Genomic DNA, 27,156 nt, shown 5'->3' with positions numbered 1-27,156 from the left:
CTTTAAACTATATAATTTGAACAGCTTTAAAAATCCTACAGTTTTATAACTTGATAAGATGCGTTTTTTTTTTTTTAATTTGGCGACATGGCTCAAAATAACAAACATGCATTTTTTGCCTTCTTACAATTTTAAAGTATTTTTAAAAAGTAGTAAAATTTGGTGAAATATATGTCTCTGTGTGCTTGTACTTCTGTAAGCTATGTCTCCCTGTAGCACTGTCTAATCGGCTGTCAGGCTAGAGTGGGCACACTTCAAACAGTTAGATCTTCTGAACCTTTGCAGCTAGAAACACAGAGAAGATATTCATTAAATAGATTAATATAAAAATATCATTTGTAGTGCAATTTTGAGAGGGTATCTCTGATATTAAGGAAAATAATCTCCTCTTTAATATGACACCAGGATGTACTGTGTTTCTTGGTATTTTTTTGCTTCAAAAATGGGTTGAAGCTTATTTTCAGGGGATGTCCATGGACTAAAATTCATTTATTCTTAAACGAAAAAACACACTAACTCCAATATGATCATATGTTTGAATTTTTAGTGACTATAATTTGGATTCATTTTCTCTAGCAATGGCAGTTTCTTTGAATGAGCCCTTCTTGTCCATATAGCGTGTTGTAGTGCACTTCATTTCTCTCCTACCTACTATGCTGCCTTCAGCTGACAGGTTGGAGTGGGCAAACTTTAGAGATATCTTCTAAACTGTGGTCCCAAGAAACAAAGTTCTGGTGTCATTTCAAAGAGGAAAATCGCCCCTTAAGTATTGAATCCTATTTCTAGGTGCCGTAGGTACTGAGAAATCCATTGTTAAAATTAGTCAGGAGTTAAAGCTGCATATGAAAATTACACTCCCTCCTTTACTTTTAACAGCGGATATCTCTGTGCCTATGGTACCTATAAACATAAAATAAGCAGCCCAAAGTGGGTCATACAGTTATAAAAGAGTTTTCTGCCAGGGGGATAAAAAAGATGAAGCTTGAAAGCTATAAAGTTAAAATTTCTTTTATAGATTGTGCAATTGAAAACCCTAAAAACCATCTTGTGAACTGAGGTCTGAGGACCACCTTCCTGCTGCTGGGCTGCTCTTATGCTGCTACACTCAAAGTACTCCATAGAGAAAAATAGTGTATAGTCTCTGCTTTTGTCTGTGCTCCCATAGTTGAATAGAGAATGGCCATGCATGTGTGGCACTGGCTGCGGACAGGAGGTCGGCAGCCCTCCGTTTCAGAAGTTGGGCCTGCATCTATCATCTATTTATAACATATCCTGTGGATATGTCATAGTTAATTAAGATGGGAATACACATTTCTGGCATTTCAATTTATTGTTACCACAGAAAGTTGCATCACATCTAAAAAATGAAACTTCATTTTGACTTCAAAAGTCAAAATGGCACTTCTTCCCTTTTGTGCCCTAAAATCAGTTTATAGCCACATATGACGTTTGGGATAACCCTCAATGCATATATGGGGCATGTAGGCATATTTGGGCACAAAGCAGGGCATAGATGTCCAAATAGTGGACTCCCCTGTGATGTCATTTTTGAGTCCCAACAGATATTCACATGTGACTATAATTGCCACTGGTTATTAAAAATTTTTTGCTGAAAAAGACTAGTTTATTTTCAGGCAGAGGCACTTCTAAGATTTCTGCCAGTGTGCGGAAAAGAGTAAGCCGGAGGTTAGAACGGAGGGGGCTGGTGTTGAACATTGTATTAAATTGTAGCGGCTGCATTTCCCACCCTAGGCTTACACTAGCGTCAATACGTTTTTCCCTGGGTTTTTTGTGAAAAATTAGGAGACCCGGCTTATACTCAGGACTACTTATACTGAATATATTCATTTGTGGGAAAATATTCTGTATAACATTATATACTGTGATTATGGAAAGTATTCAGACCCCCTTTACATTTTTCACTTTGTTTCAAGTTCTCTTTTGGCTCATTAATGTACACCACATCTTGACAGAAAATAACCAGAAATGTAGATATTCAGATCCTTTTCTCCGAATTGAGTTGTAGCACTTTTGAGATGGTACAGCCTCACTTTGGAATGATGAAACAAGTTTTTCACACCTGGATCTGGGGATCCTATGTCATTCTTCCGTGCAGATCCTCTCCAGCTCCCTTGGATGGTGAATGTTGGTGGATGCCATTTTTAAGTCTCTCTGGAGATGCTCAATTGGGTTTAGGTCAGCGCTCAAGAATGGTCAGAGTTGATCTGGTTTTCATCCACGATATCTCTATTTGACAACCAGTGGTTCTGTACTTGCAGATGAAAAACACCCTCATAGCATGTGCTGCCACAACAATGTTTCACTGTTGGGATTGTATTTGGCAGTTGATGAGCAGTGCCTAGTTTTCTTCACACCTACCACTTGGAAAACACCAAAAAGTTGAATCTTCATCTCATTAGACCAGATAATCTTTATTCTAGTCTTGGAGTCTTTCATGTGTGTTTGTTTTTTGCAAACCGTGTGCAGGCTTTTATATGTTTTGCACCAAGGAGAGGCTTCTGCCATAAAGTTGGCGGTGGGCTGCAGTTATAATTGATTTAGGGAATTTCCCCCCCATCTACCTACTGCTCAACCACAGTGCTCTTCACACCATTTCTTTGTGTGGCTGGGTGGCCAGGTCGAGGAAGAGTTGTGGTTGTCCCAAACTTCTTCCACTTAACGAGGCCGCTGTGCTTTTGAGAACATTGAGTGCTACAGAAATTCTTTTGTAACTTTGACCAGAACTGTGTTTTCCCACAATACGGTCTCTGAGCTCCTTGGTTAGTTCCTTAGACCTTAGGCTGGTGCCACAAGCACCGCTTTGTCTGCGTTTGAAAACGCAAATGCAGACAAAGCCGCGCCTACCGGGGTGGGTCGCGGCCAGATCGCATTGGCGTTTCTATAGAAACGCTGATGCGATCGGGCCGCGCTTTGTCTCTGTTTGCGGTTTCAAAAGCAGACAAAGCGGTGTGTGTGGCACAGGCCTTATGATTCTCATGTGCTTTGACCTGCGCTGTAAGGTCTTATATTGACAGGTGTCAATCAAGTCAAATCAGCTTAATTAAACACAGCTTGACTCTCGATGGTTTCAGAGTTTACACTCACACTTGGCTACAATGAAACAGAGTAAAAAAAAATAGTGGTCTAAATATGTTCAGTTTATGTTCAGTTCTTTCAGATCTTTAACGTTATTTCTGAGGACAGAACTGCATTTTCAGGGTTGCAGGTGTACATTATACATCATAGCAGAAATAATCGGTGTCATTAGTGGAAATCTGATTTTTACCTGAAAAAAAATGTTCTATTTGGCCTACTTTGATGTACAGGTGCATTTAGTTATTTTGTCCTGACCCCTTAACTTTAAAAGAAACCTACCATATGGAAATGGTCGTTCTGACCACACATACCTGCGCATAAGTGTAGCTGAGATGATGCAGGAACATATTTTGGTAAGGCATATAATCCGTCCGTTTAGTTATAAAAATAGATTCTTATATTTGCTAATTGCCCACGCACTTCTGTGTGTGTCACAGCGCTTGGGCATTAGCATAATAGAGCAGGCATGTAGCATCCCATCTCCACCTCCCCCCACCCTCCCTTCCTTGCTCCTGAGATCCGGTGACATCCCTGAGCCCTCAGGGGCATTAGGGTATGGGCATTGCTGGCTTGCAAAGCGCACTCGCAGGGCGGCTGCCGAAATCTTGCAATAGTACGGGAATTTGCGATAGTAAATCCATTCTCATGTTCTTTTACATGTTCTTTTACAGTGTGCACTCCCCCGCCATCACTTTATTTGCTGAAGATTAAAACAGACAGAGGGAGGGGGAGTGCCAGGGAGAAGGGGAAATGTGAGACCATGTAGCAGCCTGTGAAGCTTTAGTACAGAGGGACTCTGGTAACACAATACCCCCCCCCCCCCCCCCCCCAAAACTTTTCTGGCTTATTACCCTTGACAAAGTCCTGCCGGACGAAACACGTGTCGGGGAGGTGCTGGGCAGCATCCTCTCCTCAGCGCCCTCATACTCTAAACCCACCAGGTCAGGTACAGGTCATTACTTCCCTCTGTGCGCTCCTTGTTTATGCATTGTGATATTTTTCTACATTACCTGCTTCTGTGATGTAATTAGCACCTTTTGGCTATGCACTAAGCACTTTAAATTTGTCTACTTCCTTGTCAGCCATTGTGTGCTCGCTGCCCAGCACCTAAAACTACACTACCCTTTTGTTATGTTCTATTTTTAAAAAAATTACTTCAATAAATTTTTGCATTTTTATTACAATTTATGCTCATCTCCTTTTTCTATTGGTGTTGTCTGACTTTTGAGCATCTTTTCAATATTTGTGTCCTCCTTGCATTGCATTGCGCATGTTTATGTATATGTAAATGGTCCATTAGTATTTATAGGTTTTGTGTTATTACCGTAATTGTTAAAGTTGATTTTTACAAGAAAGGAGGCCAACGTATAATAAGATTATCTCATTGCTAAGACAATGAGAGAGTGACTGCATGCACAGATTAGGTAAGTGTGTTTCCAAAATGCCCTGTATCAAATAATGAAAAATTATTATTCCATACAGTGGAGGCTTTGATGCGATGGGAGGAAAAAAAGGTGATTTGGACATTAAAAAAAAAAAAAAAAAGTTTTCTCTCCCATTTATGGAATCAATGAAAAATATTTGGTTTGTCCGTCTAAAAATGACACCACTCCATATGAAATAGTGGGAGTGGGGTGTATTTTTGTGTACATAATATTGTCCCTGTAGGTGGCACCATGCAATATTCTCAGCAACTAACTACTACCCTTCTAAAGACACAGTTGGGAATTTTATCTGGAGCATAGCCAACTATTTCCTTAAAGGGGTTGGCCATGTTTTGATAAATTTGTTCCATTACACGTGTCTCTGCATGTATATGTACCTGTGTCTTTGCTTCCTTTAACTGCTTCAGCCTTTCCCTGTTCTTAATATCCTGACTTCTGCACTTGCTGTTTCTCACTGTTCTAAGCGGTCCTCATGACTAACCCTCTCTCTTCACTGTCTGTCCATACTTACAGACTGGGAGGGGTGGGTGGAACTACAGTTCCTCCTATTTATCGTAGCTCAGACATGTAAACAAAGAATTGGAGTCTGCACACAGCACAAGTAAGAAGCAGGAACTTTTTATTCAGGCAGTAAAGGAACATGGGCAACTTATGTAAAAGAGTAGCCAACCCCTTTAACAGCCCGTGTCTCCAGTTCTTATTTTAATTAGTGACCTCACTACCTGTCCCTGTTGGAATTAACATGCCGAACACTGAACTATGAAACTGAACGCTGCATGTCGGTCACACAAACGTGGGTTTGACAATGTCCCTTTAACACCTTCACGCTCTGCGCCGTACGTGTACGGCGAAGAGGTGCAGGGATTGTATGAAGAGGGCTTACGGGCTGAGCCCTCTTCATACGCAGATGGGGTTTGTTGCATATTGCGGCAAACCACAACTGCTTGCTTGCATCACTCTTCCAATGCTTTGGATCCGATCGTTGCTCCCCCGAACGTCAGGGGGCGGGGGCAATCAGTTGCCATGACAGCCTCGCGTCTTCGTCAGACCTGGGCTGTCTAGTTTCTGCAGTTTTGTTACAATGAGCCAGTGGCTGATTGTAATGTATACTGTACATATATGCTATATACTGCAATACAGTAGTAATGCAGTATATGGTAGGAACGATCAGACCATCTAGGGTTAATGTGTCAAAAAAAATAGTGGATAAAAAAAGTTTCAAAAGTTTTAAAAATAAGTTAAAAGCCTAAAATTTCAAATCACCCCCCTTTCCCTAGAACTGATATAAAACGTAAAAGTCAGACACCATAGGTATCACCGCGTCTCAAAATGCCCAATCTTTAAAAATATAAAAACTGTTATTGCCGGCGGTGAAACACAACAGAAAATAGCTCCCAAATGTCTGAAACGTGACTTCCACCATTTTACAAAAATGTAATAAAAAGTGATCAAAATGTCACGCAGACCTCAAAATGGTAGTAATGAAAACAATGTCTCATTTCACAAATGACACATCACACCGCTTCGACACTGAAGTATGAAAAAGTTATTGGCCTCAGAAGATGGCGGAAAATTTTTTGTACACGTTTAATTTTTGAAAATGTATTAAAATACAATAAAACCTGTATAAATATGGTATTGCCGTGATCGTACCGAACCAAAGAAAAAAGCTGACATGTTATTTTAAGCGCACAGTGAAATTCGTAAAAACTGAGCCCACAAGAACGTGATGCAAACAGGTTTTTTTTTTCCAATTTTGCACATTTGAAATTTTTTTCCAGTACACAGAATTGAATAATAAAGCCACGGAGAAGTTAAATTTGTTACGTACAAATAGGCCCTCACACAGCTCTGTACAGGGAAAATGAAAAAGTTATGGATTTTTGAAGGTGGAAAGCGAGAAATGAGCCAAAAAAAAACCTGCGTCCTTAAGAGGTTAATAATGGATATCAAGACATGGATGTGAATTTTGTTTAAGATAAATTCCAGTGATCGCAAAGCTGGTCTAGTTATGCAGATTTGAGAACGTAGTTTTATTATTAGAGGAAAATAATGAGTCTTTACACTAGTTTAAGTTGTCCTTTTTCTTTTTTTTCCCACACTGCTATGTTAAATATGTAAACTTATCCCTTCATTTAAAAACTGAGGAAAAAACACCTAGTGGCAGGAGGTTTCTCCTTACAACTCCCCATGTGGTATATAGTATTCAGTAGAAGTATAAATGTAACTACACATTCAATCACATTTGTCAGGATTCCAGTCTTGGCCCTGTGCTTTTGATATGGCGCCCCCCCCATTGTCCCACTTTCCCAGCCAGACTGAGCAGAGGAAATGACTTCACTTTCCTGGAGGGGAGAGAACTCCCTCCCATTCCAACATTAACAGGGGGGATGCAAAAGGGGAGGGAGGGGGGTTGTGTGATTTACAGCTTCCTGAGTAAATGTTAACTATTTCAGCTCTCCATGAATTCCTTATTCATTCTACAGTGTAATAGGTGTTTATGCTCAGACTAAGCTTGAATGCCTTTTAACCCCTTAAGGACGCAGCCTGTTTGCAGGTTAAGGCTCGCAACTTTTTTTTTAAATTTGACCAGTGTCTCTTCCTGTGGTAATAACTTTTGAACACTGTTACTTATCAAAGCGATTCTGAGATTGTTTTTTCCCCACATGTTGTACTTCATTTTAGTGGTAAATTTTGGCTGATAAGTTTTGCGTTTATTTACAAAAAAAAGAAAAAAATGATGAATTTTTAGAAAAATTTGCCAATTTCGAAATTCTAAATCACCGCGTTTTCAGGCAGATAGATTTACCACCTAAATAACTTGCAGAATAACATTTCCCATTTGTCTACTTTACATTTTCATAATTTTTGAAATGTTTGGATAATTTATTTTGACGTCACGCGGCCTACAAATCGAATAGCGATTTTCCGTATTTTCGGAATTGACTATTTTGGGGATAAATACTGTTTGAAATCAAATTTTACATATTTAGCAACAAAACCCCCTATATAACCAACCCATTTTCAAATCTGCACCCCTCAAACTATCAGAAACAGCTTTTACAAAGATTGTTAACCCCTTGAGATCTTCATAGTAATTGAATCAAAATGGCGGTGAAATTTAGAAATTTCAAATTTATCAAATTTTGTCGGTTATACGTTCATTTAGCCCTAAAATTTACACATTTCCAAAAGATAAAAAGAGAAAACTCACCATAAAATTTGTTCTACAATTTCTCCTGAATGCAGCGACCCCCCACACGTGGCCGTTACTTGTGTTATGGGGGCACAGCGAGGCGCAGAAGGGAAGGAGCACCCTGCAGCTGCCAGGATTTTAGTTTTCTGGTTGCCCCCTTTTGAAGGCTATAAAATTTTCGCTATTCTGTTATTTGGGCCATGTGACGGCATTTTTTTTGCGGGACGAGATGCTTTTTCCAGTGTTACCATTTTGGGGATGGTATCACCTATTGTTGAAAATTTTGGAACTTTTTTTGAGGTCATGAGTAGAAAAGCATCAATTCTGTACTGGATTTTTTACTTTTTTTTTTTTCCGTGTTCACCGTATATCCTAATAACCCTGTTATCTTTATTCTATGGGTCGATACGATTACGGGGATACCAGACATTAATATTTTTTCTTATGTTTTACTAAATTTGCCAAATTAAACCCTAATGTGGGGAAAAATCTATCATTTTTGCATCGCCGTCTTCCAAGTGGCATAACATTGTTACGTTTTTGGCTACAGAGCTGGTTGATGGCTTATTTTTTGCGGGACATGTTGTTCTTTGCAACAATATCATTCTGGAGTACATATGTTTTGTTGATCACTTTTTATTGCATTTTTAGTGGGATATAATAGGTAAAAATCATAATTTTTGGCGGGTTTTTGACGTTTTTTTTTACGGCGTTCATCATATGGGTTCAATAGTTATTTAGTTTTATTCTATGGATTGTTACGGACACGGTGATACTATATATGTGGGGTTTGTGTTATGATTTAGACTTTTTTGAGCGTTATATGTCTCTTTATATGTTTTCTGGCTTATGGGCATTTTTAGTGATTTATAAAGTAATTTTTTATTGAAAAACCTTTTTTTTTACATTTTTTTACTTGATCCACCATGGGATATGAACAAGCAATCATCTGATTGCTTGTTCTTGATAATACTCTGCAATACTAATGTATTGCAGGGTATTATCAGTGCCAGCCTATGCAGATGCATAGGCTGACACTTTGCCTTTAAGATGACGTCACAGACGCCATCTTAAAGGTAAACCCTCCAAGGCTTCTCTGGGGTCCCGATCGGACCCCAGAGGAGCCAAAACAGCGATCGGCCCCCCCGAAAACGGTGCGGGGGGGGCGATCGTGGGGTAAAGACCCCCAGAAGGCATGTTAAATGCCGCGGTCGCGTTGACCGCGGCATTTAACGGGTTAAACACCCGCGATCGGAGCCCACTCCGACCGCGGGTGTTAGCCGGGGATGTCAGCGGTAGATTACCGCTGAAATCCCGCGGCTAGCGATGCCGGTTCGGCTATACAGCGCTGAACCGGCATCGTCTCTGCGCCGTAGCTGTACTGCGCTGAGCGCTAATCGCGGGACTCAGCGCAGTACAGCTACGGCGCAGAGCGCTAAGGTGTTAAATTCATCTTTACATACATTTCTAACCATAATAAGTTTGTTTATTTTGTGCACCTTAAAATCTCTAACACCTAGCTGATTTTATGGGTATGTTAAGGAAGTATTTATTGAATTTCTTCAAAATGCTAGAAAAAGCTAAAAATCTAAACTGAGATTAATAATGTTAGTATATGTGATGGCTGAAGAGGACCTGTCAGATCGATTTTGGAACCTAAATTATTTACCTGGACCTGTTGTTAAGGGTCCCAAATGGACCTTTTGACAAAATTGAAATGCATTTATGCTTGCTTAGATGTTATCTGCAGATATGCCTCATTGGAATTACATGTCGACCCCTGGCCTTGCATTATTAAAGGGTAAACAATATACAAGACTACATAGGGTTAAGCTGTATCCATTGAAACTTGACACTATAGTCTGGGACAAGAGATGGAAATATCTCTTGGGAGGGGGAGTTAAATTCCACAATGCCAGTAGATGCTTTCTTTGTATATCACTTGTTAAAATATATTCCATTGTAAATCATGTTTAGTCAATAACTTTCCTTCTTGGGCCATATGCTTATTGTTAATAGAAATGCTTAAATTCACATATTTGGGGAGACTTATCAGAAGTGTCTGAGAGCAGAAACTGTTGTGGTTGCCATGAGCATCTAGAACAATTCTGCTCCGACACTTCTGGTTAACCTCCCCCCATAGACTTTATACTGTATGTAAGAAGCCTTCCTGGCTTGCCCCTTTTCACTGGCAGAATGCCATAATACAGCATATGGTACTAGGGGTGTGAGCTAACCAACTGACACTCACCCACATGCTAATGGCATTATGATTTCTAGTTGATTCAGATTGATTTACCATGCTTTTAAAAATAAAATTATTGATTCTCCTGACATTTATTTTATTGTGTATATACTCGAGTATAAGCCGTGTTTTTCAGCACAATTTTTATGCTGAAAATTCCCCACTCTGCTTATACTCGGGTACTCACCATTCTGACGCCGCAGGCAGCTCCTCTTCTATCTTCATGTGCGCTGCAGGTGCGCAACACCTCCCTGGGCAGCGCCTCTTCTTTCTTTATGCCAGCGGCAGGTCCGCGAGATCTGCGCACAACTGGGATGTCAGCTGCTGCATACGGACGCGGCGCACATGAAGTAGAGGAGCTGCCCATGGAGTTGTCACGGACCTGACGCGCACATGAAGATGGAAGAGGAGCTGCCTGGGCCCTCGGAATAGTGAGTATTCAGTTTATTTTTTAACGGCAAGTTATATGCTACAGGGGGCTGGCAGGGGGGCTATATGCTACAGGGGGCTGGCCATATACTGGGAGGCTGTGACCAATGCCTTTTCCACCCTCGGTTTACACTCGATTCAATGGATGTTCCCAGTTTTTGGTGTTAAAATTAGGGGTCTCTGCTCGTGACATATTGTACTTCAAATTTAGTTTAAAAATCTTTTTGTCTTTAGTTAAGAAAAAAACCTAAATTTTGAAAAATTCTTTATTTTCAAAGTTCTAAATTCTCTACTTTTAATGCAGATAGTCATAGCACCCGAATTAATTCATAACTTACATTTCCCGGTGGTGTATAGCCAGCCAGCCCTGCACGGCTCCTCTGTCTTCTTTTAGTAGTCTTAATTAAGTGTGTAACATTTTTTTAATCACTTTTTAGAGCATTTTTTTTTTAAAGGTATTAATTAAAAACGATTTTTTCGGGAAGTTCTTTTGCGTATCTCCCCCCCCCCCAATTTACCGTACATGTAAATCATATCTGTGGGGTTTTTAGGTGTTTGTGCTTTTTATACTTTAGTGTTTTTATGGGAAAGTGACATTTGAGGGGCTTATATTTTTATGTATTTATTTTATTGTAGTGTTTTTTAACTGCTTTTACTTATTTAAACTTGAACCGGCGATGCTTTGATCAGCCCTCGGGGCTGCCCAAAAGTGGATCGGATCCCCCTGTAAGTGTTACGGGGGATCCGATTCATAGGAGGAAGACCCTTACACGCAGCGGTCTTGCTTGATCGCAGCATGTTGGGGATTAACACTCGCGCGTTCGGAGTAGACTCCGACCACGGGTGTTAGAGCGCGGTGTCTGCTGTAATAAACGGCTGACAGCCGCTGCTTCTGGTGCCGGCTCCCATCATGAGACGGTGCCGGAAGCGGGACGTTATAGAATGTCCCTGTGCGGGAAGTAGAAGTATCTTCCCGCAGGGATGTACTATAACGTCCTGGTGCGCTTAGGGGTTAATTATCTTTGTCAAATATTTATTTTAGAAAGCTCCAAAGACAGCAGCACAAATTCACAGCATGGTATAAAGTTTCCTGTTTATTTTAAACAGATATAAACCTAAATTAGTTGATGCATACAACTGATTACAGACAGTCCCCTACTTAAGGACACCCGACTTACAGACAACTCATAGTTAGACGGACCCCTCTGCCCACTGTGACCTCTGCTGAAGCTCACTGGAGGCTTTACTATAATCCCAGACTGCAATGTCCAGCTGTAAGCTGTCTGAAATGAATCTTTATTGATAATCCTTGGTCCAATTACATAAAATTCCAATTGTCACTTGGGCAAAAAAAAAAAAAAAAAATTGTTTGGAGCTACAATTATAAAATATACAATTCCGACTTACATACAAATTCAACTTAAGAACAAACCTATGGACCCTGTCTTGTACGTAACCTGGGGACTGCCTGTATATATAACAATCTACAATTGAATACATGATACATTATGAAAAAGTGCATCTTTTTATAAAATTGGAATAAAGTTTTCCCATTTTGGGTCAATTAGGATTATAAAATCTATTACTTTACTATCAAGTTGAAAGTTTTCATACATTAAGTTTACAATGTTTATTAATTTTGGACAACCCATATGTTATGTCCATGGAAGCTTTTGGTTTATTGGTTATGGGGCATTTCTTTTTTTCCATGTAAAAGCGGACACCATAACTTTTTTTTATGTCCTAAAAACATCACTATTCACTTTAATGGGAAATACAGCAACCTATATGATCTGCGTGTTTTTCACAATACCGTGACTCTGACGTGAGACATAGACGTGAACATGTACTATTTTTTACGTTTATATGGCACGTGGTCTCCATGGAAGTCTATATGACTGTGAAAAAATGGGATGTATACATTGGCATTTTGTTGTCCACCGTATATGTACTGCTTTTCAGTAGGGTTGCCCAGGAGACCCACAATTGTGGGAGGGCCTTTCTTGCAGGCGTTTGCAGAAATTTTTGTATACGTCAGGAGCAGATTGTCAATTGGATTGAATGTCATTGCAAGAGCAAGTAAAAGCAAGAATCCACATCAATGGAGTCTAACTTATTTATGGTTGGGCAGGCTGGTGACATTTTGTCATCCCACAGGAGACGGGTACTGTGTCCGAGATTAACATACTTTTGTTGACGTGTACATTACAGACCAAAGAACAAAAGCAAAAGGACTTGTAAGAGTGTGTTATTATTCACCATGAAATGAGTACTGTATTGAAATTCGCTGAATAGCCACTCTGCCGGTCAAACTGTAAGGACATGCTGCTGTATAGAACTAGTACTTGAGAACCGTCTACGAGTATCCAACTACAGACAAAGGGCAATGGTACCAAATTCTAATGAAAGTAATAAAAATGTCTTTAAAATATTTCTCCCTCCTAATAACTTTGTAAATCCTAATTGACCTAAAACGTGAAATGTTTTTTCATATTTTGTAAGTTACCAATGCCATGTGTGGCTGAGCTGTCAGGATTTTCTAATTTTGTTCAATGTTCTTTTTCAAATGTCTCATTTACATATTTATTCTGTGGTTTAGGATCTATACAATTTATCCAATAACCCTTAAAGAAACCTGCCATTTAAATTGACCCTCCCAAAATCAATACTTCATAAAAAAAATCTGATTAAAAAACATTGCCCCTATCTCGAAGGGCACTGTCACACGGAGCATTTTTAAATGAACTGAAAACACATGCATTTTTTCATCTTTCACCATGAATGAATAGTATGAATCTGTTTTTATTCATGTGTCGAAGTTTAAGCAGCTGTGAATGTTAATACAGCATTCAAGCCAGCCAAACACATTGTAAACATGCAAAAACGCTTGCATTTTCAGTGTGTTTAAAAACACACCCTTGATTGGTTCCTTTGCATATAAAAAAAACTCTATGCAACTCCAATGATATTAATGGAGTCCTGCTATTTTACTTGCATTGCTCCATCTGCTTGTTTCTGTCTTACTACTGGAACATGCTGCTGTATGGAACGAATACTTATTAAACTGCTGACTCTTGCAGCTCTGTTTACTTATCCAAGGTAGAAAAATTTGTCAAATGTTTTACACAGTGCCTTGCTTGAACATTGAGAGAGGGCCCCCCCCCCCAGCCCAACCCAATGCCTCCATTGAGGCATGCTATGATTTCATGTGATCAGATACATACCTGAGGCATATGTCACAAGACATTAAGTGCAGAATGGAAGAGGTCTATGGCATCAGGATGAGTAAATAGCTGGGGTCGGCCAAGCAGGACATGCCACCTCTGATGACTGATGACTTTGATTTTATGGGGATGTAACAAACATTTTATTGCTAAAAAGAAGGGGAGTCATATAGTTTAATAGAGCTCTATGGGAAGTTGTTTCTTGTCGTATTTGTGAAAAATATGGTGACCGGTTTCCTTGTACTGCTATTTAACTCTTATTATATTCACGTAAGACTACACAATAACCTAGATGTTTAGGAAACTGTGTTCTCTAATTCTAATCCACTCATGGATTTCTCCAAAGGTCACTAAGGGGCCTTGGGCTAGGCGGACAGAGAAACCAGTCAGTCTATCCTAAGTTCTGCACGCCGCTGCACCCAATCCCACCCTGTCATGTGACAGCCGGAAACCTACTTTAACAGGTCGGTTTGGCCCTGCGGTCATTGCTCCCTCCTGCCTCCCTGCAATGGCATCAACACTGAAATTTCTTATGAAGGGTCTGTCCTAGGAGATGTGCCTGCTCGATCCAGCCCCAGCATAGGCTGACATTCCTAATGCACATGGTTTTTAGCAATATTTCTGCAATAGAACAATTTACACGTTTGATGCAATATTTTTACAACAACGGACTAGATATTTCTCTTCCTCTTATGTCCTGTCTGAATGGCGTCCAATTAGTAGTGTAATCTTTTTCCTCTATTTAGAGTAGAGACCGTATCACACAGGGTGATCCAAATTGCTGCATATCAGTGGTCTCGCACACAAACATTGCCCTCAGGGTAAGGCTGCATTTACACAAATGTCTACCCGTAGCCAGGCGGGCATAATTCCAAGATTAGCGAACCTTCCTCTCTCCATAGAGCTGTGCAGCAGTGCACACGGGGAAAGATGGGACATGTCCCATCTTTTCCACGTGTACAGAGTGGTACCATGTCGCTCCGTGTGCCCATTGCCTTCTATAGATTTGAGCACTGTTATGTCATAAAAGAAAAAAATCACAAGTACATGTTTAAAATATATTACAAAAGCCTCATTACGTTATACTTTATTAAAAGAGGTGTAAGAGACCTTCTATAAAAAAAAACAAGTTTGCGTTCCAAGCACATCAAGCTTGAGGCTTTTTTTTTTTTTTTTTATTACACTTGAGCATAATGTAACAAGGCTTTTGAAGTAGTGTAATTGTGTACACATTAAAATATGTGACGATCTTTCTTTTCTGTGGAGTAACAATGCTCAAGTAATATCTCCTCTGGAGCTGAGGGATCCACAACGGTAACCCCGAGGAGCCCACTTATTTGTGGGACCACTGATATTTGGCAATTGTTGTTTACATTGAGGACTTGTACTTTCACTGTGATTGGGATAACCATGAGGGATGTAGTTTCTACTTCACATGAGATAGAGGTTCAGAGGTACTGTACTAATTTAGACGGCAGTCGAGATATCTCTCTGCCTCTTCGTTGTCTGAATATTTGTTTTGGAGTTGATTCCGAGTTTGTGTGACTTTTCTTTTTTTTTTTTTTTTTTTTTCCTCCCCAGTCCTGTTAAGTGAGGAGAGAGTGATATTAGACTGCCAAGAGAGGCTGGTAGCTTATGATTTGTTGATTTTGTGTGGTTTCTTCAACTTTATAATAATGCTAAACTTTACCTTGCTGAAAATATAATATACATAATTGGCCACTGGATCTCCCTTGGAAATGGTTAATTTCCATTATTTAACAAAGCTTGTGCTGGGTCGGTTGGCACTAGATACTTTGTCACATTGGAGAACAGGAAAGTTCCCCTTTCACAAAATATGCCCTATCACTTTATTTACCCCATTTGAGTTATTTTGTGCTAAACGAGTCCAACACCCATATGTACATTTTTATACAATGCTTGACATGTTTTAGTTTTCACCAGGCTAGTAACATCTTACAAACCCATTTGCTAACAATGCTTTAAATACTTGCCAGTAATGATAGATACAGATTTCAATCATTTGCTAAATTCAGTGAATTTACAAAAATGGAAGTTGACCGAGGTGAAGCTCATTTTCGAGGTTTTCTATGCCCGTTTCATTATCTAATGTTCAGCATTATTTTAGTACTAACAAATGAGAAGTGTGGTTTTTTTTTTGTTTTTGGGGTTTTTTTTGTTTTTTTTTCCTTATTAGGCAATTCAGTATTTTTTCTCTCCTGGATTGGTTATGGAGTACAAATGGATTCTCCAATAGAAGGAAAAAATGAGACTGTATGATTAAATGAAAGCCTTAGAGAAACAATATTTGATGCCCCTTAGAATATGTGATGAAAACCTAGAGAAATTGGGTAGATTTGTGCAGATACTACATATAGTTGGTATGATGGCTGAAATTTTATTTGTTTGTATATAGGTATATCCTGCCAATTCAGGCGATGAATACAGTGGAGACCGTGGAAATTACACTTCAAAGCCAGCCGTTTACCCCGGTACATTTTATATGACGGGTAAGTATCTTCCCATCTGTTACTTTAATATCTAGTTGCCTATTAGAGCTGACATGCTTGGGGGTTCTGCACTCATCATCTGATATACTTCTACCTTAAATAATGTAATTTTCCCTTTTTGGGGTGACCTGGGAGCAGGTAGGCTGCCTTTTAAAAAAATTTATGCATGCAACAAAATATTTTTATGTGATGAAATAGGTTAAAGTTCTCCTAATTAGAAAATACTATATAAATGTGTTCTTATTTTTGTTAACAGATGGGCTTCATAATTCGTCCGATATCTGGAATCCTTCTGGTGGGATTGGACAGGGCAGTTACAGTTCTATTCTAGGCGGCTCTCAACCCTCTCTTTCACAGCCTGCAGGCTTCAGTGGGCTGCACCCCCATGAACGAATGGTAATTTTAAAATCTCCAGTAAATGTTTTGAGTCTAGCAGGCAACACATTACACAGTGTATTTAAAGACCGATATATTATCACCAGTGCAAGATTCATATCACATGCCCTCAGTTGTAAGGATATGTCAGGAAAATTCCCAATGTATCCTTGCAATGTATACCATTGTATGCTCAAAATGTCCAAAATCTAATATATCAGAGTTGACAAAAAATGCAGTTGCACCATTCCAAGCTTCTTGCAAGCTTTTCTTTAATGAATGTCCGCTTGACGTGATAAGCTAGTGTTTTAATAATATACAAAAACTATGTTTTGAATGTGTTATAAGTAAAGGGGTTATTTTAATTTTTTTTTTCCTATACATGCAGTCCCCGGGTTACATACAAGATGGGGTCTGTAGGTTTGTTCTTAAGTTGACTTTCTATGCAAGTCGGAACTGTATATTTTATCATTGTAATCCGAGCCAGAACTTTTTTGGTCTCTGTGACCATTAGATTTTAAAAATGTTGGGTTGTCATAAGAATCAGGATTAACACTAAAGCTTTATTACAGACACCTCTGATAACTGTTACAGCTGATCATTGTAGCCTAGGACTAAAGCACAATACATTACCAAAATCCAGAGGTCCGTTTGTAACTAGGGGTCGTATGTAAGTCGAGTGTTCTTAAGTAGGGGACCGCCTGTATTCTTTTCTTATACTTGCGTGCATCCTTGCACCATGAAGTACAGTTACGTTGTGGTGAGACGAGTGTCACAAATTTTTTTAACTGATGTACCAAGCGAACATTTTAGTAGTTATGTTGTTTGTCCAAAAACCTCTTCAGACAACTTTTTATTTTCTTGATGACCCTTCTTGCATGTGCCGTTTTACAGTTTATCTTCTATTCCTCAGGGTTTCCAGATGCATTCCAGCGAGGTGACTCCTGCTGTTTCCTCAAGTTTTCCTTCTGCTTCTGCACAGTATGGAGTCTCAAGTCACACACCTCCCATTAGTAGTGGTGATGGCATCATAGGTGTGTTGGGACAAAAAAAGCTTGAGAGTTTGCCTATATATGATCTGTGAAGCCGTTTTACTTGTGAATCTCCAGTATTCAATAGTATTCTTTAACCCTTTTTGGCAAGAGGTTTATGGCGAGTTCTCACAGGCTGTGACCTCTCCATACAGACTGGGTGTTTGCCTAAACTTGCGCAATTGCGGGTGTTTATCCTTTACATGCTGCCAGCATGTGATTATTGCTCCCTGTGACATCATTGGGGAGGACAATCCAGCACCATGACAGTTGGTCAGTCATCAGTTAAAGTTAAAATAAAATATTTAAACCCTAAAAGCTCTTTATTGTAAAATTAAACCTACAATAAAATTCCCTAACCTGTTGGATATCTCCACATCCCAAAAAATCCAAATCTATCAATGTATGAAAACTGTTACTCATTTGTCCGAAACCCCCTTTTTTTTTTTCTTCAAAATTTTGAATTAAAAAAAACAAGTGTTCAATTTTTAGCGCCAGAATATGGCAAAATACTTTTTTTTTCCCTACAAAATGTTTAATTTTTTAGAACTTGTATAAATTTGGTTTGCTGCGATTACGGGGATGCCTAAGAATAAAGGGGAGGTGACATTTAAAGTGCACAGTTTTTTTTTTTCATTAACTTAACTGCATTTTGAATTCTATTTCTATTTTGTGTAGAATTATGCTATTAGGGATCATTCAGCTTGAGCGATTGCTAATTGTAGCGAGTGCGTAGGGGCGTGGTCAGTGTCTCCCCACTTGGCATTGAGATGGCGTGAAAGGGGTATAAAAAAGCAATTGCTGACGGGTCGCTAGTAATTGCGATTATTTCAGGACTTGGATGCCAGAAAACTGCTGTACAAGTCCTGATAAAGCCCCTCATGGACTAGGTTAGGTTTTAAAGTCTCTAGATTCCCATTTGTGGTTTGTCTGTTTATTTTTGTTTTGTTTGTTTTTTGTCTTCCCTTTTGGATATGTTACTTTTTGTAACATATTTTTGGAAGGCAGTGTTCATCTTAATCAGAAAAGAAAGTCTTGCAGCGTGTTATGGCTGTTGGTCCTGTCTGTGGGGGGTTGTTTAGGGAATAGTCCTCACAGCATCTTTAGGTGCTGCAGTTACTGAGTTCAGTTAAATGCCTCTATCTCTGTTTAGGGGTCGGGAAGTAAGAGTTCTCTTTACGGAGACTGCCAATTAAGGCCACCATGTAGGCGTGTGGAGTTTTATAGCTATTAGGGAGATTCTAGGAAAATATGCAGAGGTTTCCAGGATGGGATAAGGAAAACCACGTCTCTTTCAGCTACCTTGTAAGGCAGCTCCCTTGACATCAAGGGATGTGTTTATACAGACTGCTGTGGCATATACTGGCAGCTGGACTACTGCTGTGATCGCATGGGCTAAGTTTCTGAGCCTGTGAAAAGCGCCATTATGTTATAGTCCTCACCAGGACACAGCCACTCTGCTTCAGTGCACAATCATCTTGGCACAGGTCAATGTACATGCCTAAAAAACTTCCCAAGACCGCAGGAAAAAATTTTCAGTTTGCCAGAAAACCAATCTGAAAACCAATCAATTATTCCGTCAATCGGAATATTTGTCACGTCTGAACATGTCTGTATAAAGTATAGAAAGATTATATTGGGAAATTTACAACAGACTAGCAAAATTGAGAAGAGGTGTTTTATAAACATAAATAAAATCAATCTGATTTCACTGAAATCTGTGTATGTTAACCCAGTTTATGGTTCACTTGGATACTATGTAGCAGGTCTCTAAATGCTGGAAGTCAGGAAAACAAATACAGAAATGTTAACATTTAAATGTGTTTGGATTTTTTTCCCTTTCTATAGGCAACAGAGGCACAGCTACTGGGAGCTCAGGAGATGCATTAGGAAAAGCATTAGCTTCTGTAAGTCTATCAAGTGGAGGTAAAAGTGTTGCCTGCACCTTTTTCTAAACACATTTTTCTTGATTCTAAGCAGTAGATTGTGGACCCATTTTTATGTGTCTAGTATTGTTATATAGCATTTATTAATTTTTTTTTGTAAATTTCTCTTATTAGATTTATTCTCCAGATCATTCCAGTGCAAACTTTTCCTCAAGTCCATCTACACCTGTGGGGTCGCCCCAGGGACTGACAGGTAATGAGAGAATTAACTATAAAATGAACTAAAAATGCATTAAACCAGCATATTAACCCCTTAACATGACATACCGGAATGCTTGTATTTAGTGCGTGGCATAAGCCTTGGAGATTGCACGTGCTCTGCTTCTTTGGCACCCTGTGTTTGACGTCTGGATCTCTGCTATAACAGCTGTGAATGTGATTCCGGTTCTTTGACCTTTTATAGGTCTCCATGGTAACCCTGATGAAGGACAGGATATGGCAGTGTATTAGTCTGAACAAGCTTTCGGATAATGGCTTGTTCAAGTCCCAGAGTAGGACAGAAAAAGAAAACTAAAAACAATAATCCTTTTGTTTTCCTGTGAGATGCTTAGAGGGTCAATAAACTTGCTAGAGATGCAGTTTTAGAAATGGGGTGAGTATTAACTTTACAACCCTAAAAAAATATCAATAGGTAGACAAATCCGCTGTTCAATTTGAAAGCCGCCTTCTAACCTGCTAAAAAATATGATTCCAACCTAAAGCTGTCATATGGTACATGTTAATTAGTAACCAATTTGGGTAGTTAGATAACATTTACATATTAGAAAATCAATCATTTAAAATTGTGCTTCAACACGTAGCAGATTTGAAAAATCGGACTGTGTCCTTAACCCCTTCCCACTCTGTGTCCGATATATCGAACAAAGAACTGATGCCGGTACAGCTCGATGTGAGCCGAAACAGCTTCTGGATACACATGGTGCCAAACCCCAGTATAAAGCCCGCGGTCAGAGTAGTCTCCGATCACGGGTGTTTAACCCGTTAAATGCCACAGTTAGCGCGACAGAAGCATTTAAACTGCCTTTTGGGAGGCTTTACCCCACGATCGGTTTTGTAGGGTATTATCATGAACATGCAATCAGATGATTGCTTGTTTATGTCCCATGGTGGAAGTAATAAAAAAAAGTTTAAAAAAAAGTTATTCAATGAACGCTGTTATAAACATGCCAAAAATTATGATTTTTACCTTTTTAATCCCACAAAATTGTAATTGTGTAATTGTAAAAAGTGATCAAAAAATCAGATGTACTCCAGAATGATACTGTTGTAAACTACGACATGTCACGCAAAAAAAACAAGCCATCAACCAGCTCCGTAGCCAAAAAAATTATAAATGTTATGCCACTTGGAAGACGGCGATGCATTAGGGTTGTATTTGGCAAATTTACCCTGTAAATCCCTGTAATCGTATTGACCCATAGAATAAAGAATGATTATTGGGCTGTACGGTGAACAACAAAAAATTTTTTAGAAAATCCAGTACCGGATTTGCGCTTTTCTACTCCTGCCCTCAAAAAAAAGTTTGTAAATTTTCAACAATAGGGGATACCAACCCCAAAATAGTAACACTGGAAAAAGCATCTCATCCAACAAAAAAAAAAAATCATGTGGCACCAATAACCAGCAAAAATTCTATAGCCTACAAAAGGGCTGCGTCCTTAAGGACGTTAAGAGTTTTCCCATGAAAGAAAGTTCTCAAATGTTAATCCCCTAGTGGTGGTTACACAATAAAGATAATTTTTACCCCTGTACTTTGATTCATTTTATTTATTTACTCCTATAACTCGCCAATGGTCAGTGTAAAATTCCATAGAGTGATCTGGGACTCTCTAAGCAGTCACATTATGATATTATTTTTTTTTTCTTTTTATTAGTCACATTATGATCCCTTTTGTGCTGTAAGATGCAAGTGTTTAGATTATCAGAGTACAGGTTTATGTACATTTTTATTCAGCTTTTGAACATTCTACTAGTATCTAAAGAAGAAGAGAGGTGACAGATCAGAGATGAGATGCATATAACACATAATGACATACTTAAGCTTTGCTATATCTTAGCTATAAAAGACCTTCCCCTTCGATCCGTGCAACTTCACTGGCTCTGACGTCAGCCGCTGCTGCCATAATATTGTGTGTGTCGGCACACACTGATGTCCTCGACGGCTGACGTCAGAGCCGTTGTGCCACACGGACTTGCCTGATGACTCGAAGAGAAGACCTGCAGGGGGCATTGGAAAGGTGAGGTATTGTCTTAATTTCTTTTATGAATTGGGCAAACTGGGCCTGGCTATATACAGGGCGATTGTGGCCTGGTTATATATTGTAGGGGGGAGGCTATGACCAATGCATTTCCCACCCTAGTCAATAGGTTTTCCCAGTTTTTTGGGGGGTAAAAGTAGGAGCCTCGGCTTGCCTTGCTGATGTTAACAGATAGGAACTGTTAGAAACAGTGTTTTATTTTTCTGTCAATGTCTCTCATTGATTTCAATGTACAAATGAGCTGTTATGCATGGATTTTTTTTTTTCAAACGGAAACCTAGTTCTGCAGCCATGAATGCATGCATAATGGATGACTGCCTTACTGAACATAACAGATGACATAAAATTTACATAGATGTTAATGGAATTTTTAAATGATGCGTTAACCCTCCGTTATTTACTTTTTTAACGGTGGTAAGGAATGGAGTTTTGAATGGGAGTGTAAAAAATTGTGGGCTTGCTTAGGCTTTGTACCAAACAACTCACAATGACAAAGTTTTTTATATTGATTTCTTTTGTAATATTCCATAGTACTGAGCAATTAAGTCTGGTCAAAATGTAAACGTAATGAGAAAATATCCAATTTCAATGTATCTAGTCAAACAATATATGTATATTTATGTTCTCTTTTTAGGAACAGGACAGTGGCCAAGAGCTGCTGGGCCAGGTGCGTTGTCACCTAGTTATGAGGGAACACTACACACATTAGTAAGTAGATTTTAATACTTATTGATGGCTAGTACTGGTCAGTGAGTTAAGGAAAAAGGACATTTCCTTACGTATTTTGCCTTCCATCAACAGCAGAACAAAATGGAAGATCGTCTTGATGAAGCCATTCATGTGTTAAGGAGTCATGCTGTGGGGCAAACGGGTGTACTTTCGGGAAATCATGAAGATATGCATTCCCTCCTTGGGGCAGCTGCAGGAGTACTTGGCGCTAACTTCCCTGCTGCAGTGCTCTCTTTGGCAAACCGACACTCTATGGTAATAATCAGTCGACCCAGTCTTTATATTTTACATGTTGCTGGAAATTGCATGTGCATTAATAATGGAAGCCAAATACAGTGAAGTACTGATTTAACCAATAACTATTTGTCATCCATACTGATATAAATGTTGTGTGCACCTAAATCATGTTAACTACTTGTTTACCTCCATTTCTGGTAGGTGACATCACAAACAGAGGATGGTCTACCAAATACTCCAAGTCTGCTTCATAACCCTGTTGCTCTTTCAACACAGCCTGGATCTCTGTCTGACTTGACTCGGCAAACAGACTCCTTCACTGGTAAGCAATGAAATCAAAATACAGAAAACTAGCTAAGTGAAAGTGTAAAAGTGAAAAGTGTATACCTCTGCAAGCTTCATGCAGTTTACCAGGTCTGATAATGTTTGTCAAGATCATGGACTTGGGTTCAGGAAGGGAGCATGTCTGATCACACTGTACTATCCTCTCACAGGTATTTGTGGGTCGAAGAGCGAAGTGATTTTTAGCTTCCAACATCTTTATTTAAGGCTTACTTGACTTAGACAGTGTAACTGTACACTGTTACAGTGTAATCAATTTAGGTAACTTCTCTTCTGAGTTAATGGAAAAGAAGGCTCTTGTTAAAGCGCAACTGAAAGTTATTGACAAAGAATAGTTTTAGCACAGATGGAGAGAGCCTTTGATAACAATTCCGATACCTGTATCATGCTGCTGGCTTCTTCCTATTCCGAGATATATGGGTTGTCACTTCCTGGTTGTGACATCCGCTCACCCCACTGAAGCCAGAAGAGTAGGGGATGTTTGTAATTGGCCCATCTGAAGCACATGCTTGTGACTTCACTGAATGTCCTTTGGGCCACAAGTGCTTTCAAATGATGCAGGACAACTTGTTTGTAAATGACCGGCCTGAAGCATGTGATGAGTTACTTGGTTGTGACATCACTACAGGCGCTACAGACTCAAAGAGCCTCCTGTCCTCTAACTGTTCTATACCGTTTCTCATGCCAACCAGAAAGCATGGCAAATGGAGAGTAGCCTGGGGGTAGGGCAAGGTAAAACCTCTACTAGCTGCTAAAAAGCTACAGATGGCTAATTTATAGTAAATTAGAGAACCTATTGCTGACCTCTGTAAAGGGTGTCGGTAGAATTTCAGCCACCAGACCATTTGGTATTATGGTTGTCTGGTTTCCTTGGGTGCTTGTATGCTGGCCTGGTTTAGGAAAGAGAAGAGGAATTTCAAGGGAGGGGGTGACTGCCTCTCATAATTTTGATGTCTCCCTACCTTTATCACCATAAGGTTCTAATGTAAAGAAACTAGAAATATTTGACAGATTTAAAAGTAGCTTCCATGCATCCCACTCTCTCCTTGTCACACCTTTTTGTACAATGAGGTGTAACAACCTGGATGTTAGCAAATCAACCATATATCATAGAGCAAATAGGCTATTAAACTGCACCAGAACTCATACATATAATTGTTTCACACAGAAGACAGTTAATTACTGGCTGCTGTCAAATACAAGTAGAAGTGCTATCTAGCAACTTACAGGTTACAATCCTTTGAATCAAGACCTTCAAGATGATTTCTTCTGGTCGTGACATGTCACTGCTGAATTTTCCTCTAGATGTCTTTTGCCTCCTTGTATCAAATCCCCACACTGCGCAAGTAAGAATACCTGAGTCACGTACAGTATAGTGTCCCCTGGATAACATTGTGCCTCACAACAATAACATATTCACCCCTCCCACCCTAAATATTAAACTAGAATATGGTTTTTATTTGGGGGCATACTATGTTATTTGTTCAAGGCTGCTGAATTATTTTATATACAATAACCTCCTGAATTACATTATAGACAGAACCCTATTCTAAAGTGTTTGATATATAAATCCCCTAGCCCCATAAAGAAATGTTATTATATGCATGACTCTTCCTCCCCCTAATCAATGATATATCCTTGTAAATAAATAATTGTAATTACATTACATTCTACATATAATTTTATGTATATTCTTTCTGCAACCCTAAGCTTTTATTCTCATAATTGTGGATACAATATATCTTGTAGGCAATAGGTGGTCTTCTCCAGTAATTTTCTGCAATTGACCTATAATTACATTGATTTAAAAATATTTTATGGTCTTGTGGCCCCCTAAAAAATGACTTGTCTGCTGGCGCACCCATATTGTCCTCCTAATTAGATGTGTTGAATGGGTACTGAGGTCCCACCACAGTAGTGCTATGACAAGTAATGGTAATATTATGGGTGTTCTTAAGAGGGTTGTCCAGTTTCAGCATTTAAGTGTTATTGTTTAACTCCTTATTGACACAAACATTTTGCAGCCTGAGGTTCAGCCCAATTTTTTTGTAATCTGACATGTCTCTCTATATGGTTATAACCTGAGAACACTTTAATTTACCAAAGGGATTTTGAGATTTATTTTTACGTTGCACTTCATGTTAGTGATACATTTTGGTTGATATAGTTTGCATTTATGTATAAAAAGAATTTCTAAATGAGCGCCTTCAGACAGTAAGTGACTGATTTGGGTGGTAAAACTAACATTTACCATTTCTTTGTTTTCATCAATTTTAACCTCTTGGCTCCCTGCGTCCGTTATATCTGACGCAGGGAGCCAAAATTATGATTTTTACCTATTCAATACAACAAAAAATGCTATAAAAAGGGATAAAAAAAATCTATGTACTCCAGAATGATACTGTTGCAAAGTACAACATGACCCGCAAAAAATAAGCAATCAACTAGCTCCGTAGCCAAAAAAGTAAAAATGTTATGCCACTTGGAAGACAGCAATGCAAAAATTATAGAGTTTTCCCCACATTAGAGTTTTATTTGGTAAATTAAGTAAAATGTGAGTAAAAATATTCACCTATGGTATCCTTGTAATCGTATAGAATAAAGATAACATGATTATTAGGCTGTATGGTGAACACACCCTTAAAAAAAAAAAAAAAAAAAAAAATCCAGTACAGAATTGATGCTTTTCTACTCCTGCCCTCAAAAAAAAAAAAAAAAAGTTCCTAAATTTTCAACAATAGGGAATACCAATCCCAAAATGGTAACACTGGAAAAAGCATCTAATCCCATAAAAAAAAATGCCCCAATAACGAAAAAGCAAAAAAAAGACGCCATCTTACCGATCTGGACCCCAGAGTTGCTATGGCAACGATCGGCGCCCCCCGAAAACGGTTCGGGGGGGCCGATCGTGGGGGAAAGACCCCCCAGAGGCATGTTAGATGCCGCGGTCGCGCTGACCGCGGCATTTAACGGGTTAAGCACCCGCGATCGGAGTCAACTCCGATCGCGGGTGTTACACTGGGGTGCCGGCTATCAGTCACAGCCGGCACCCCGTGTTTCCCGATGCCGGTTCGGCTCAGATCTTGAGCTGAACTGGCATGGGCTCAGCGTCCGATATATCGGACGCTGAGCGCTAAGTCATTGAGCTCAGCGTCCGATATATCGGACGCTGAGCGTTAACGGGTTAATGAGTTTAAATGGCCTTTTATTTTATTAACACCTTGGTTGGCCCACAAATCGAACAGCAATTTTCTGCACTATCAAAGAGATTTCAGAATTGACTTTTTTGGGGGATTGTTTTTGTTTTAAATGAGCTTTGAAATATACACTGCTCAAAACAATAAAGGGAACACTTAAACTCCAAGTACATCAAACGTCTGTGAAATCAAACTGTCCACTTAGGAAGTAACACTGATTGTCAATCAATTTCACAGACAATTGTATAGACGCTCTAAATAAAGTACTGGTTCTGCAGCTGGGGACCATAGACCAATTTTCACTACCAATGCTCAGACTGTTTTGGTCAATTTTAAATGTTGTTGGTGCTTTCACACTCGAGGTGAAGAGCAATCTGTCTGCAACAGCTTTCATCATGACCGGCTTGGCAGTGGGTCCATAAGGGTGTGGGGTGGCACAGCCCTCCATGTGCTCGCAAGAGGTAGACTGACTGCCATTAGGTACCAAGATGAAATCCTCAGACCGTTTGTGAGACTATATGCTGGTGCAGTTGGTCCTGGATTCCTCCTAATGTAGAACAATGCTAGACCTCATGTGACTGGCATGTGTCAGCAGTTCCTGCAAGATGAAGGCTTTGAAGCTATTGACTGGCCTGCGCCTTCCCCAGACCTAAATCCGATTGAGAACATCTGGGACATCATGCCTTGCTCTATCCACCAATTTCTTGGTGCCCCACACTCTCCATGAGTTGGATGCTTTAGAGGCACGTGGAGGCTACACACAATACCCAGCCTCATTTTGTTTTGTTTTAAGGACATTACATCACAGTTGGCTCAGCCCATAGTGTGTGGTGACATTTTGTGGCTGACTCCAATTTTGTCATCAGCACATTCAATTTTGTACAGGACAAAGTATT

The 27,156-nt window shown here is 39.4% G+C and overlaps 1 protein-coding gene and 1 long non-coding RNA gene across 10 annotated transcripts in view; one reads left to right on the top strand and one right to left on the bottom strand.

The window, feature by feature from the left end:
* Nucleotides 1–27,156, top strand: part of TCF3 (transcription factor 3) — a 71,927-nt gene that overhangs the window by 34,623 nt on the left and 10,148 nt on the right. For all 9 annotated transcript variants that reach the window (XM_072113725.1, XM_072113716.1, XM_072113723.1 and 6 more), the window contains 8 exons: nt 16,052–16,145; nt 16,402–16,541; nt 17,434–17,554; nt 19,400–19,458; nt 19,612–19,690; nt 22,390–22,463; nt 22,557–22,739; nt 22,923–23,043. In XM_072113725.1, coding sequence (XP_071969826.1) covers nt 16,052–16,145; nt 16,402–16,541; nt 17,434–17,554; nt 19,400–19,458; nt 19,612–19,690; nt 22,390–22,463; nt 22,557–22,739; nt 22,923–23,043 — 871 coding nt within the window. The remainder of the gene's footprint in view (nt 1–16,051; nt 16,146–16,401; nt 16,542–17,433; nt 17,555–19,399; nt 19,459–19,611; nt 19,691–22,389; nt 22,464–22,556; nt 22,740–22,922; nt 23,044–27,156) is intronic.
* Nucleotides 124–23,637, bottom strand: LOC140066197 (uncharacterized). The gene is made up of 3 exons (XR_011848160.1): nt 23,442–23,637; nt 19,765–19,915; nt 124–285 (listed from the first exon to the last, which is right to left on the bottom strand). It is a non-coding gene; the product is annotated as an uncharacterized lncRNA (long non-coding RNA).

Source organism: Engystomops pustulosus, chromosome 1, assembly GCF_040894005.1.
Source record: "Engystomops pustulosus chromosome 1, aEngPut4.maternal, whole genome shotgun sequence".
Taxonomy (NCBI): domain Eukaryota; kingdom Metazoa; phylum Chordata; class Amphibia; order Anura; family Leptodactylidae; genus Engystomops; species Engystomops pustulosus.
The sequence above is the reverse complement of the archived record's forward strand: the minus strand, read 5'-3'. Positions and strand labels throughout refer to the sequence as shown.